The 14,884-nt window shown below is 46.1% G+C and overlaps 1 protein-coding gene across 4 annotated transcripts in view; it reads right to left on the bottom strand.

Annotated features, from left to right (window-relative positions):
• Positions 1 to 2,442: 2,442 nt before the first annotated feature.
• The window catches only part of klhl13 (kelch-like family member 13), a 34,066-nt gene continuing 21,624 nt past the window's right edge, over positions 2,443 to 14,884 (bottom strand). For all 4 annotated transcript variants that reach the window (XM_080013889.1, XM_080013890.1, XM_080013888.1 and 1 more), the window contains 2 exons: positions 12,630 to 12,743; positions 2,443 to 3,671 (listed from right to left, as the gene is read on the bottom strand). In XM_080013889.1, coding sequence (XP_079870015.1) covers positions 3,184 to 3,671; positions 12,630 to 12,743 — 602 coding nt within the window. In that variant the 3' untranslated portion in view covers positions 2,443 to 3,183. The remainder of the gene's footprint in view (positions 3,672 to 12,629; positions 12,744 to 14,884) is intronic.

A 14,884-nucleotide genomic window follows, 5' to 3' on the forward strand; every position in this document is an offset into this window, starting at 1 on the left:
ATATTTTTGCCACCAGAACATAGTGGTAGCAGCCCCACAGAATCTGGGTCATCATCTGCTGCTCGGGATCAGAGGAACCCTGGAGTCACCACGCCAGGAGCGTGTGCTGTGCTGTCAGAATCCAAACACGCACACACACACACGCACGCACACACACACACACACACACACACACACACACACCTCTCCATACTTAATGGATCAGGAGAACTTGCTGACAGAGACGCTGGGGTGCCGGGGGGGTGGGGGGAGGGACGTGGCAGGTAATCTTGCGCTGGTGTGTCCCCGCCTTCACCGTTGGATTGGCATTCAGGGCACATTAAAAATACGAGGCCCGGGTTTGCGAGGGGAGGGGAAGCGTCGGCTCCCCGTGCATCATTTGATGTCGACTTTAAAACGTTCAAAGGCCGCGCCACTTGGCTGTGCACGGGGTGCTGGAATTCAAGAGATGTCGGACTGGAAGAATGTAATAATGCGTAATGATAATAATAATAATAATAATAATAACACATAAAAACATCAATGAATACTACAAAGAAAAAAAAAAACAACACGATTTTTATTTTCTCTACCCTGTATTTCTAAAAAACACTTTAATTTTATGTGTCCATTATGGAAGACTGTATTGATAACACCACCTTTCTGATCACAGCCCAAACTAGAATGTAGTCTTTGGATGACAGAATTGGCTGAAGCAGCGGTAACATCTCTATAATATAATATAATAACACATCACGTGGAGCTTCATTAACAAGAGGAGCCGGCCTCACAGAAACATCGTCGGGTGTCATACTTGACACCAGGAAAAGCTTTTCCTCCCAAAATAACCGCGTGAGTTCACAGGGAGCTGGTCGGGACCGAAGGGATCTCATTTGGCCGCGTACAGACGCAGGTTTCCGCATCCCATCGCGCTGTTTCCAACGTGGAATTATTTTTTTTTGGCAATCTAGAAATACATTTTAATTGAGACGCCTTCAGAAGTCGGGCGAGGTCGACCCGCCCGGGGCCCCCGTCGACCCCCGAGACGCCTTCAGAAGTCGGGCGAGGTCGACCCCCAGGGCCCCCCCCCGGATTCCGTCGGAATCACGTGACGGATACGGGCCTTGCACAAAAAACACACAACTCCACCTGCATTGGTCCGAAGCGACGTTATCTTTTATCTATTTCCCGACTCACCGCGTGACATTCAATTACGTGAAAGGATCGTGAAATTCCTAGAAACAGTCGACCGGGGAGCCAAGGCCGACTGTGGCTTCATGTACACCATCAGGAATGGACGCTATAAAAATGCTATAAAAAGAAACGTCCGTGTCACGAACTGGTGTCGCGGGAGTTTAAATAAAGCTATTTTAATTAAAAAAAAAAAAAAACCCAGAAGGGGCGGGCGGGGGCTTAACGCTCGGAGCGGGAAAAGGCAAAAGGGCAAAAGTCCTGATTTACAACCCCGGGAACTGCCGCAGCATTTCATTAACTGCTCTTAATGAGGATATCATAAAGCCTGGCGGCAGTTCAGCAACACCATATCCCAGATCGCCAATTAATACTGTACGTCATGAATGCACTTCACAAAACTGACCGGACAAAAACACTTAGGCCTTTATTCCCTGAAACAGCAGGGGGGAGGGGAAAAAATAAAAAATTTAAAAAAGCACCATATGGTGAATAATTAAGGTTTGAATGCGGCAGGAACAGGTGGGGCAGACTGGAGATAATGTTCCATCCTGTCTTCATGCCAGGAGAGGGAGACAATAGTAGAAAACCACCTGTTTCCCTTTTAGCATATTTTGTACAATTCCTAGCTGCTCGTTCACAGCTTAAAGGGGATTTTATTATGTAAGACTCACTTTTTCTCAGTGAGTACATTTGGGTCTCCGGTGGGTCCACTAACGCACAAAGCGTGGGAAAAAGTCAACCCAGTCAGTTTCTTTGTGAGCTGTCCGTTTCAGAAAACATTAAGGAAAAACACTGTTGGCCGCAGGGACCAGCACAAATCTTTAAAAAGAAAGGGGAACTAATACCAACTGTCCGTGAAAAAACTGCAGACGATGGAAATGTAAGTATTTAAAAATGCATTCTGCTGCGTTTCCTTTCCGTGTGTGTCCACGGTAGGTTGACCGCACCGTGGGCTGCGGCACGCGAGAAATGCCCCGTTTTGGAACGCTATGGTTTTATGAGGAATGCTACAATGGCTGGAACGCATACTCCGAGCGGTATTATCAGCAAAAGAAAACTTCAAAAACACGTTCCGGGGACCTCAGAGACCTGCGTCAACTTGCTGAAAGGGAGCATGATAAGTCTTCTGAGAGCTGATGGAGGTGGTCTGGAGTCTGTTTGAATGAGTTCAATGGATTCGAAAGCACCTGCCGTAAATTGCAATAAAGACAATGGATTTTTTTTTTTTTTTCTCTCAAAATCTTGTTTATTAAATTTAGAAAACACCTTTTTGTCAACAGTTTCATAGCAATGGACAGCAGGAAAGGATTGAAACTGCGGGAGGGAGGGGGAGGGAGAGAGAGAGAGAGAGAGAGAGAGAGAGAGAGAGAGAGAGAGAGAGAGAGAGAGAGAGAGAGAGAGAGAGAGAGAGAGAGAGAGAGAGAGAGAGAGAGAGAGAGGCTGAGACGGAGGGAAAGGGGGAGAGGGGGGGAGATGGGGCCTGGGCCAACCCCTGAGTTAAAAATCAGCTGTTTGGGTTCTGCTCCGCGGGCTCAGCTGCCCCCTCACCGGCGTGGACTAGCAGTCAGTGTGGTAGTCAACGTCGCGGATCGCAACAAGGTAGAATGCCTAAAGAAACGCCGCCACATAAAACTTGGTAGACATCAGGTAGAAAAGTTGATTTGCAAAGTCACTTTTCAAGTTAAGGTATTTCCTGCTTGAATATACCGAATATGCAACATTAATAGTAATTAGGTTGCTAAACCGTATCGGTACGTGGGAAGGGGGGGGGGGGGGTGTGTTTCTGCACAGCGGAGGGGAAGGCGGAGTCGGGGATGCAGTACAGATGTAGTCCCAAGAGGAAGTGCAAACAATGTCTATAAGGTGTGTGTGTCTATTCGTGTATGTGTGTGTATGTATGTATGTATGTATGTGTGTGTGTGTGTGTGTGTGTGTGTGTGTGTGTGTGTCTGTCCGTGTGTGTGCGCGCGCGCTGGGGCTGGGGGTGGGCAGGCGCAAAAGGTGAGCCCTTCAAGGTGCGGAGAGCGGGGACTCCCTGGAGGGGGAGCCCGTGATGTCCTCCGGGGGGAACACGGTGAGTGTACATGCTCTGATCCCGCCCAGCGACTCGGGCAGGTCAAACACCTTGTGCCATTCGTCTTTCTCGGGGTCGTACTTCTGCACTATCTCCACCATGCAGCGGTTGTTCCACGAGTAGCCGCCCACCACGTAGATCTTGTTCTCGAACACGGCCACGCCCACGTCGCTCTGGCCCCGCAGCATGGCGGCGATGGGCGTCCACAAGTCCAGGGCCGGGGAGTAGTATTCACAGCTGAGCACGTCGTCATAGTCACTGGTGCCCCGGAAGTGGTTCCCCCCGATGACGTAGAGGCGGTCGCCCACCGTGCACATGCAGTGCAGGCCGCGCACCGTCGTCATGGGCGCCTTCTGAGTCCATTTGTCCGCATCCGGGTCGAAGCACATCAGCTCCTTCTGAAAAGTGTCGTGAGTGATTCCACCTGAAACAAAAAAAACAAAAACAAAAAAAAGACGAACAAAGAAAAAATAAACAGTAAGCAGGAGAAATCTGTGTTAATCAATCAAACGGACACCGGAGCCGGAGGTCGATCCATCCGCCGCAAAGGCGGGGAATTGGGCAGTTAGGCGTTCGGTTTTGATACAAAGGGTCACGGTTGGATTCAATATCGATTCAAACATGGAGCGCCCAGATAACCACGTGAGGTTGAGGTTTATTTCAAACATTTGCTTGTTCGCATCCTTTCTTTTTCTTCTTCTTTTTTTTTTTTTTTTTTTTTATGCTTCAACCAGAGATCCCTGTGATTCTTTGTCCTTTGGGTGTAACCTTGATGTACCCCGTTTCATGCTGCCTTCTTGCCCACTTATCTGGAGACCTGCTGGGTTGGATAAAAATGTAAATTTGATTCGACGAGATTGCTCGCGATACGATGCTATACTGGAATATTGACATTTTTTACATAATGAGAATTTGAAAATTTCAAGTTATCATACTGCTCCTGCCTTGTAACTTATCCTGTACATATAGATTTTTTTGTATATTCTGCATATATTTGGATAATTTCTTCTTATTACTATTATTTTATTACTACTATGTTTCTTCGGAAATGGTCTATTTTTGTACATCGGCTATTCCTGTTTTATTTATTTTTTTCAAACTGGCAATTGCCTGTAACATTGATGCATATGAGACTATGGTGGTACGTAATTAAAGCGTAAAATGAAGTATCACAATTTTCAAATTGATTCAAAACTTGAAGTTTTGATTTTTTTTTTTTTGCAACCCAGCCCATAATCCAAACTCCGTGACGACTGCGTCCACATCACGCCCAGCCCACATCACTGGGAACGGTCAAAGCCCAACGCCCCCCGGCAGTCGTCCTCGACCTGACCTTGAAGCCCTCGCCCAATTAAAAAGGCAGTAAACAACGACGCCAGCACAGCCTCCGCTGCCGTTTCAGAAAACGCTGGGGACACAGAGTCGCCGGCCCGTCGACACAATGACCAGGCAGTCGCAGACGCACACCACCGTCGTGGAAGCAGAGACCTCACACGCCAGGATGCGCAAAACCGAGGGAAAGTGGGGAGAGAAAAAAAAAAACAAGGAAAAAAACCAAAAAAAAAACAGGACATGTCTACAGGGAAGGCTTAAAATAAAGAGGAACACAATCCCAGCATGCATCTGGGTGAGAGCCAGCCCAACCCCCCCCCCCCCCCTCGTGCAGCCTGGGCTGTGAGCAGATACAGCAGCGTGAGGCTTTGCAGCGCACGCTGCACAGAGCCAGAGTCCCTCTCCTGCCCGGCGCTCCCATTGAACTCAGCCCTGAGCGGTCTAATCAGCTGCCATGACTAATCAGAGATCTGGGATATTAACTCATAGATCACATCCTCAGATAGCAAGAACCCCCCCCCCCCTTAACCAGTGGCGAGTACGGCAACAAAGTGATGTCAAGGGAGCGCTGAAATAACAGAGTCCCATTCCATTTGTCACGAGAGGCTTTTGTCGTTTAATTTTAACTTATCGGCCTGACCTTTTGAAGCAGCGACTTGTGATTGGCATCATCATTCTTTTTAAACCAATAACATCCTCCCCAATTGTATCCGTCTAGAGGGAGTCACAGTCCAAACGATTTTGTCTTTCCGTAGACGGAAAAGAACAGACTCACTTGTCTGCAGTGAGCCGCATCCGCCCTAACGGCGCACCGCGCGCCACACGCACACACACGCGCACACACGCGCACACACGCACACACACGCACACACACGCACACACACACACACACACACACACACACACACACACACACACACACACACACACACACACACACACACACTTTTGCTGCCGCTGTGACCTATTGTCAAAACCTGCCTGGTTGGATCACCGCGCCGGCACAAATGGGACCCAAAGAAGTGGACAGCCACAGCTAAATGGCGGACTCCTCTTATTGCATATTCCAGCATATAACAAAAAGTGTATGATGTATATGATGTCAAGATCGACCCTTGATGTTTTGGCAACTCCATTTAGGAAGCCACTTTCTTAGACTACCACACCAGTGTCAAGCGTGTTCACTCGTCAGCGCACACGTTTTACCCCTGAACATTTTCATGATGAAAGGTCGTATTTTTACTTTTTTTTTTTTTTTTTTAATATCTTCTACGTTGTCCGGTTTTGGAAAATTCCAAAGCATATGGCGAGACACCTACCGAAACAACATCCTAGTCAAGCTGGCAATCACTGTATGATAACACACATTTTGCGTTGCTGTGTTGTGTATTTAGGAGGACGGGCAGTGGCTCAGGAGGTAAGGGTGGGACGTCTAGTAATAGGAAGATTGCCGGTTCGATCCCCGGCTCCTCCTGGTACCATACCGTGCTCAAGTGTGCTGTGTGTGAGCCAGACACTTGACCCCTAACGGCTCCTGATGGCTGTGTCCATCGGTGTATGAATAATTGTAAGTCGCTTTGGACAAAATAAATCTGATAAATGACATAATGTAATGTTATATTTGTTCACTCTAGGTAATGGCAACCACCTATTTTCAGAAATAGATTTGAAAATGTGAACTATCATCAGGAAAACGGTCAGGGATAATACAGATGCCCTTATGGTATGGTCCTTTGAAGTCTTAGCATTCAAGTTTGAATTGACCTAAATATAAAAATATTTCCATTTAGACAGAAAGTATCTGGAAAGTCACATATTCCCTATAATAAAATTTAGTCCTCCTACATCTGGTCCAGATTGACTTGAAGGCCAGAGTGCCAGCTCAATTGTATGTCTTAAAAGCCTAATGTCACCTTCTTAATCTAATACACTTTGGCATTTCAGTGCACTGCTAAAAATGTAGAGCTGCGATTACCCTTGGCTCTTAAAGTGTGCAAAATTCACCCTCTACCCGCAGCAAAGGAATATTGCCACAAGTGCCTCAATTTAGAAATAAATCTCCCTCATCACCTCACCATTGTTCCACCACGCTTGTCAATCAAATATTGCAGTTACAGTACAGTGCGGTTATGGGTGGGGCCGCGGTCTTGGGAGGGAGGCATTGAATTTCAGAAAACCTTAGCGTAGGGTATTCACACAGAGTCCATGTAACTTTAATGACCCCGATGGCTAAGTTAATTTGCAGTCTATGGGTGTCCGTTTTTAAAATCAGAGACTTCAGCTCTAAATGATCAGACGAAACCTGAATATTTGTTTTAGCGTCTCAATAAAGATCTGTCTCTGCGCTATGAACTGAGTGTAGTGGCGATGCGGGGCTGTGCTGGTCCGATGGTCACGCGCGAGTCTGCCCACACCGGGGTGTGACGGCCTTTGAGGTTACTGTGTTTGTCAGGTTCACTCGGCTGACACAACGCCTTCAGACAGCACAGCAGCATGGCCGCAAAAACCGGAGCTGACCCGGACTGACACACACACACACACACACACACACACACACACACACACACACACACACACACACACACACACACACACACACACACACACACACACACACACACACACACACACACACACACACACACACACACAGGTTTTGGAAGTGCTGCTGCTGGAACTGGATGTGCTGCTTGGCTCCGCCCCTTGTGGTCACCCGTGCGAATGCTCCATGTGATTATGCACATTTTAGCATTTATTTTGCTTTATATCGCTCTGTCGGTCAAAAACTCATCTCCAAACTCATCTCCTACGACCGCAATGCGCTTGTGGATATAAAAACATTCCCTGGAAGAACAGCTCCGGGAGAAACGCGGTAAACGAAGCAACATTCGGACCATAATGAGGAAACAACCTCAGCGTCCTCTGCCCAGCATCCTCCTTGCCATTGTCCAGTCTCCGGAGAACAAGATGGATGACCTTCGACCGAGGATTACATTCCAAAGGGATACGAGGAACTGCTGCATCCTATGCCTGACGGAGACATGGCTGAACCCGCTGGTGCCGGACCACGCCATACATGCGGCCGAGGCCTTCTATGTGTTTCACGCCGACAGGTCGGAGGAGTTGGGGAAATCCAAGGGCGGGGGCGTCTGCCTCCGCTGGTGTAACCCCAACAACATCAACACTGTCTCCAGCTCCTGCTCGCTGAACCTGGAACAGCTGACTGTCTCATGCCATCCACTCTACCTCCCATGGGAATTCAGCACGGGCATCATCACAGCCGTTTATATTCCACCGCGGGCGGACGCAGGCACAGCACTATCAGACCTATATAATGTGTTGTGCGGACTTCAGAACAAACATCCAGACGCGGCTGGTGGTGGTGGTGGTGGTTGGGTACTTTAACAGGGCGAACCCTACAAAAGTTCTGCCTAATGTTCATCAACAAATCACGTGTGCCACCAAGGGAGAAAGAATTTTGGAACGGATACAGGAACGTCTCGCTCCCTGCTTTTAGGAAATCGGACCATGCCGCCATCTCGTTGCTTCCTCTTTACAAGCCCAGCATCGACACAGTGGAGCGACAGATGGAGCAACGGGACACCAGACGCCTGTGTCAGGGGCTGCGAACTATTACTAACTACAAGACCAGCCACGAGTGTGGACGCCTCCCAAGCCAACGAACTGAACTCCTTCTATGCGCGGTTTGAGGCTGGCAACAACACCGCTAGCTCGCTGGCTAATTGGAGTTACACAGCTGGGGATGAGCGCACACTCTCAGTGTCTGAGCATGACGTCAGGAGGACTCTGATGTGGGTGAACACCAGGAAAGCTGCGGACGAGTACTGAAGACCTGTGCTTATCAGCTAGCCCCGGTGCTCACTCGGATATTCAACGCCTCCCTGACTGAGTCGGCGGTCCCGTCCTGCTTCAAGAAGTCCCCCATCATGCCGAAGATTGCCTCTCCTGCGTGCTTTAATGACGACGGTCCGGTGGCCCTCACCTCGGTGGTCATTAAGTGCATTGAGAGGCTGATAAAGGACTACATCAGCGCCTCCTTCCCCCGCACTATTGACCCGCTGCAGTTCGCGTACCGGCCGAACAGATCCACGGACGACGCGGTCTCCCAGGTACTGCACAGCACGCTCACGCGCCTGGATGGCCGGAAGGGGAGCTATGTGAGATTGCTGTTCATCGACGACAGTTCAACTTTCAATAAGATAGTCCCAACCACACTGGTTGTCAAGCTGCGGGAGCTAGCACTCAACACTTCGCTGTGTACCTGGATCCTGGACTTCCTCACAGCCAGGCCCCAGGTGGTAAGGGCGGGGAGGCACGCGTCCAGCTCCCTCACCCTGAACACAGGATCCCTGGGGCTGCATCCTCAGCCCCCTACTGTACTCGCTGTACACGCATGACTGTGTGGCCAGGTCCAGCAGCAACACCATCATCAAGTTTGCTGACGACACCGTCGTGGTGGGCCTGATCACTGACGACGACGAGGAGGTGGCTGAGCGCCTCCGTGGTCACACAGTGGGGAGAGAGAGACTGAGATGGAGTATCTTCCCGCAAGCCATAAGGACTGTCAATGCTAAACTCACCAGAGGTCCTCACTGAGACACACTCTTATTTCTATTTTGCATTCCCGTTCAGTATATTACCTTTTTATGCTTATTTTAATATATTTAAAAACTGAAATATGTTTTAGGAATCAGTTTGTTTCGTAAGTGGTTAATTACTTAATTTACTAAGCTATCGTGTCCTTGTACTTATTAGTTCAGTTAGCTTAGTTAATTGATTTCTTAATTACTTAGCAATTGTGTCTTTTGTGCATAATCTCCAGGTGCATTGCAATTACATTTCACTGCATATATGTATGTATGTATGCCTGCATATATAGGTATGTTGTAAATACACATCTTGAATCTTGAAACACATATCTGCACTTTTGCATGGGTCACCTTGCACGGCCAGATACAGTAGATCCCTCAGAGCTGCACAAACCCTCTGATGCATAGCGCTGCTGCTGAACCATCTTTCATTAAAATTGCTTCACATGCGTCAGTCGGTGCAGAATGCTGCTGTGATGTTTTCAACTAAAACATCACCACGGTTCCACCTTACCACCATTCATTGCCAAGTTGTCTATCTCAACCTATACGTATACCGTATTTGAGATGTTTTATTATTTGTAAAGCACTGGTGGAGGCATGACGATGCCCAAATAAGCAGGCTGTTGTTACAGCGACTACGCTTAAGCGTAGCGTTTCTCTTTCATTTCAAAAAGGCATTCAAAACACAGGCGTCCTTCGGTCCTTACTGAACAGAGACCCCTTTTCCTGAGCATGGCACAAATGTGAGCTGCTTGAAGTTCAGTAATATATTATTGTGTTTAATGTAGAGTTCAGACTCAACACAACCCTAGAATTGATTGAAAGTGATTGACCAGCTCTGGTGTTGCATCCAAACATGAATTATTAGTAATATAAAGATTTAGCTACAGAAGGTTCAAAGCCGGGAATATTATATGTCACTGTTAGTCCAGCTGTTACAGTGATGTAGCACTTGTACCATGCTCTATGGGTGGTGGCTTGCAATTTGCTGGATCCTTGCGAACATAAAAAAAAAAACGTTAACATAACCAAACCGTGCACCACTTAGCCCTCACAACATCAAACAGGATGAGCTATGAATATGCATGGAAGAGAACTGCCAGAAGCAAGAAGACACAGACAGCTGGCTAGCAGAAGATGAGCTCAGCTCATGACTACTATAAATGATTTATTCCTCCGTCTTTTTTCTTAAGGAATAAAAGAAAGTGCCTTTCATCTTCAGTCAACTGTAACAGTAGTCTTGCTAAATCAAGCAGTTTGTGTGGTCCCAAATATTTCCCTGTTGACACGCGGTAAATACAATGTCTAGAAAAGAGAACAAATTTTATAGACAAGTTTTATCATTTTGTTCTGGGTGGTTTTGCCACCCTGTAAAAGTAATCATCAAGTTAAACCACCCATGTGTATTCTTTGGGGCTATTGACTGTATGGATTGAAGTGAGCTGATGATTTGCAAGTGAGAACATCATAACTAATGCTTGTATTCTCATGCAATTCAAATCAAATAGTCAGTTCCTAATAATAACAAAACTAACCAAAAGTAATAATAATAAAAAACTGTCTTTGCATAAAGCACCCTGATATAACGCGTGGTGTGTTTTGATTTCTTAAAATTAATTATGGCCTGCATCCTCTTGGGAATTTGAAACGAGAGCCATGAACCAGTTTGATGTTAAGGATTTCCAGTTATCTTAATGTTGATGGTTCCCAGGGCCAGGGGGGATTAAGACAGGCTCTCATGGTGTTACACCTACACAGACCTTTCCTCCATCCTCTCCATGCTGCCATCCATCCTCCCTTTCCTCCAGCATCACTTTGGATTAGTCTCACATTGCAGATACTAGGACTCATCTCCGTAACCAAGGATTTGTTTCCAATCCTATGAGGTGAACAAGCACGGAGGTGACTCATATAGAGCAAGAGAGGATTATTTGCAACCAAAGCCTATGACAAGCCAAAAAAAAAAAAAAAAAAAAAAAAAAAAACGTCTACACCACCTTTTTTATGACTGAAAGAATTCCAGCAATAGCATGCTAAATTGTAGTACACCGCCAAGTGAGGAAAAAACTAAACACACGTTTTTGTCGATGACTATTTCCGACGAGAAATACAAGTCCCCTCGCATTAACAATGTGTCTGGGACAAACAAACTCTCAATGGGTCTTTTCATTTAATCAGCGTCATCTCCTGCTTTTTAATGGGATTTGCAAAATGCTAATGTATACAAAATAGTGGGTGCAAGAAGATATGAAAGATAATTGTAAATATCCCTCGACCAAGGAGATGGCGTGCGGAGGTCTCTCTCATTTTCAATTATTACAGCCCTAAAATGATTTGTCTTTCTCAGCTACAATGTCTTGGAAAGTTACAGCCCGAGCACCAACTGCAAGAAGCCTGTCACAACATTTGGTATCAGTCTCAGTTCAATGCAACTACATGATGAAACAGGAATTTATAGGCTATAAAGAACATTCCTTAACGGTGCAGTGTGTAGAATTTACGTAAATGACTTGGCAGAAATGGAATATAATATTCATAAGTATGTTTTAATCAGTGTATGTGGTGTGGGGATGGGAGGGTTTGAGCAGCCACACCTGACCTGGATCTAGGTGATTGGGTCAGGGTGGCTGCATGCCTGTTGCTCATTTGTTGGGCTAACGAGCAGCAAGTTAAAACCCTCATCCTCACAAACACTCAGGATAGGAGCCCTGTAATGACATGTTCCATCTGCTCCCGGCTTGTTCCACCGAGCCTCCTCTCTGCAATAAACTGATGTCTACAACCCATCGTCGCCTGTGTCTCTGTGTCAGAGGGAACTGAAAACACCACTTGGGTGGCGTGTGGTGGAACTGCCACAGTGTATAATCCCATAAGAATAAGAATCATGTTATTGTTGCCTTAGAATGAGCCCTTGTTTATCTACATAGGGAGCGGGTATGCTTCACAGAGGCTGCCATGCTGCACCACCATGTTTCCTCTACAGTGGCCCAGAACGGATAAAACAAACCCTGGCTCTAGAGAGGGCCTTTTGCGCTTTTTTTGCGAGTTTTGCGGCTACCCTCTCTTCCACGGAGGTGGCCATTCAGTTGGTTGTGATCTGCAACCTTAACGCTAGATGCCACGTAATTTCACACACTGTACCTTAAACATCAATCTTGCACACCATCATGTCTTTTTTTTTTTTTTTTTTTTTTTTTAAGCAACAACTCTCAAAAAGTTATAGCGTTGCCTAATGTTTTTATTTTTTTTTTGCAATTAAATAGAAAAAAAGAGAACAGACACATACAAAACTGCTCCAATAACTGTCACCATTGCAAATAATAGAACACATGTCTAATGTAAGTGGAATGTGTGCATGGCATTTAATCCTCTAATCATTCCAGAAGCAATAGAGAAAACAGAACAGCACATTATTTGACTTGCCAGGCGTCACTTACCTGAAATATACATATAACCCCCGTAGACAGTCCCTGCGTGGCCGTAATGAGGTTCATTCATTTTGGCAACATACGTCCACTCATTTGTCCTGGGATTGTAGCACTCTACAGTAGCTGGAAGATAAGGAAAAAAGCCAAAAATATACAATATTAGCCTAAAGCTGGTAACGTCAAAACTAAAGAGGACAAACAGTAAGAAATGAGGACAGTGGGAGTCGTAATAAGGATTGAAATACACCCTTCCCCACTGCAGGGAATTCAGTCATATGAAGATTTGGGGTTGCAGCCATTGACAAAACAGCACCCTTTTATGTACGACAAGATGGAATCTGCCATTTCAACAGCGAGGGCTAGTAAAAAGGGGGTGGTAGGCTGATGTATCGAAGTACAAGCATTGCACTGCTGCCTCACAGCAAGAAGGTCCTGGGTTCGACTCCCGCCCGGGGTGCTGTTGGTATCATGCTCCTGGGGGTTATCTCCCAATTAGGGGCATTTTTGTGTGGAGTTTGCATGCTCTCCCCGTGCTCACATGGGGTTTCCTCCATGTAACATCGGTAAGGACCCCCACCAAAAACATGCACTACATCATCGTCTGACCGGCGACGGACATATGTAACCAGGTCCCCGGGCCAGTCGTTGAATGCTGCCCACTGCTCCTGGCTTGAATGCAGAGGAGCCATTTCACCGGCCACCATCCGAAGCATGTGTGTGTTTGCATGAATGCATGCGTTGTTGTGGTGTTCTGTGTGACGATTAAAGATTCCTCTCTCTCTGCATCCCGAGGCACCAGGAAAAGCTCTTTTAAAGATCAACACAATGGCTTTAGATAACACTCTACATAGAAAGGGATGGGGCAGTGAAAGTGACTTTATACTGATCCAAGCAATGCGTGCCCGTCCCTGGTCATAGGATTTATCCAAATATTGTTGCCAATTTCTGTAACAATGACCTTGTTTGCAATAGCCTATCTTTTTTAATTATAATTACAATTTCTGTGACTGGCTTGTAAAAATGACTCCAGTTGACTGAGAATTCTCCCCCTGCAAATTCCAAATACACCCTTTTCCCCATCTATACACCTGTGACAGATTGACCTGCCACTCAGGTGCCAACACCACATGCCCTGATAACAGAGTGGCCAGATGACATGCCAATGATTGGCTAGTGGGTGCACACACTAGACCAAGTGTATACTTCTAGAAAACACTAATGGTTTTCACCAGAATTCATCCCATATGTACATATTTCAATAAATGCCAATAACAGCCGAAAAGCCAGGTTAATTCATTTATTTCTCATTGTAAAAAGCAATATATTCTACAACATGCTTCCTTTTCTGTTCCTACCCTCTGCAGTACTTCTAGGTCTGCTAAAAAGGACCATTATATATGATGGAGAATTAGACTATGTATTTTTGTTGTATAGCGGTGGTTCATTTTCTATTTGCAAAACATGATGTATTGTCATGTCATATAAATTGACTCGATTAATTAATCATTTCGGTATGGGGCTTAGGGTATAAATGCATGGTGCTGACTCTCTTGAGGCACTGATCGACTGTTGTGATGGTGGTTGGATGTGGTGTGGGGATGGTGTGGTTTGAGCAGCCACACCTGACCTGGATCTAGGTGATTGGGTCAGGGTGGCTCCATACCAGTTGCTCGTTGGTTGGGTTAGCAAGCAACAGGTTAAAACCCCCATCCTCACACACACTCAGGATAGGAGCCCTGTCATGACGTGTTCGATCTGCTCCCGGCTTGTTCCACCGAGCCTCCTCTCTGCAATTAACTGATGTCTACAACGCATCGTCTTCTGTGTCTCTGTGCTGGAGGGCCCTGAAAACGCCACTTGGTTCGCGTGTGGCAGGCGGAACTGCCACAGTGTACTTAAGTAGAAATACCAATACTTGTACAACTTAATATCTAATTACAAATGTGTTGATGGAATCATTTTCTCAAATGATTGAAAAGTACTATCCTACTCGGTGCATTACTCTCTTTCAATATATCAATAGTCATAGTCTACAATGATGGCATCCATCAAAAGACAGGCCCAATAAATGGCCTTCACCCTGTATAAAACATTTGAGTCAAAAGTGAAATGTTAAGCAGCAGAATTATCAAATAGCAACATTCAAATGGAAATCACAGAGAAGGTTAACTCTAGTGCCATCATGTTGAACTGGTCTTCATTGACATATTTTCTGTGTGTTGAAATACACATTCTGTGTGTTTAAAATAGGTATAATTACAGCA

The sequence above is a fragment of the Zeus faber genome (assembly GCF_960531495.2).
Source record: "Zeus faber genome assembly, chromosome: 14".
In the NCBI taxonomy this organism is placed as follows: Eukaryota; Metazoa; Chordata; class Actinopteri; order Zeiformes; family Zeidae; genus Zeus; species Zeus faber.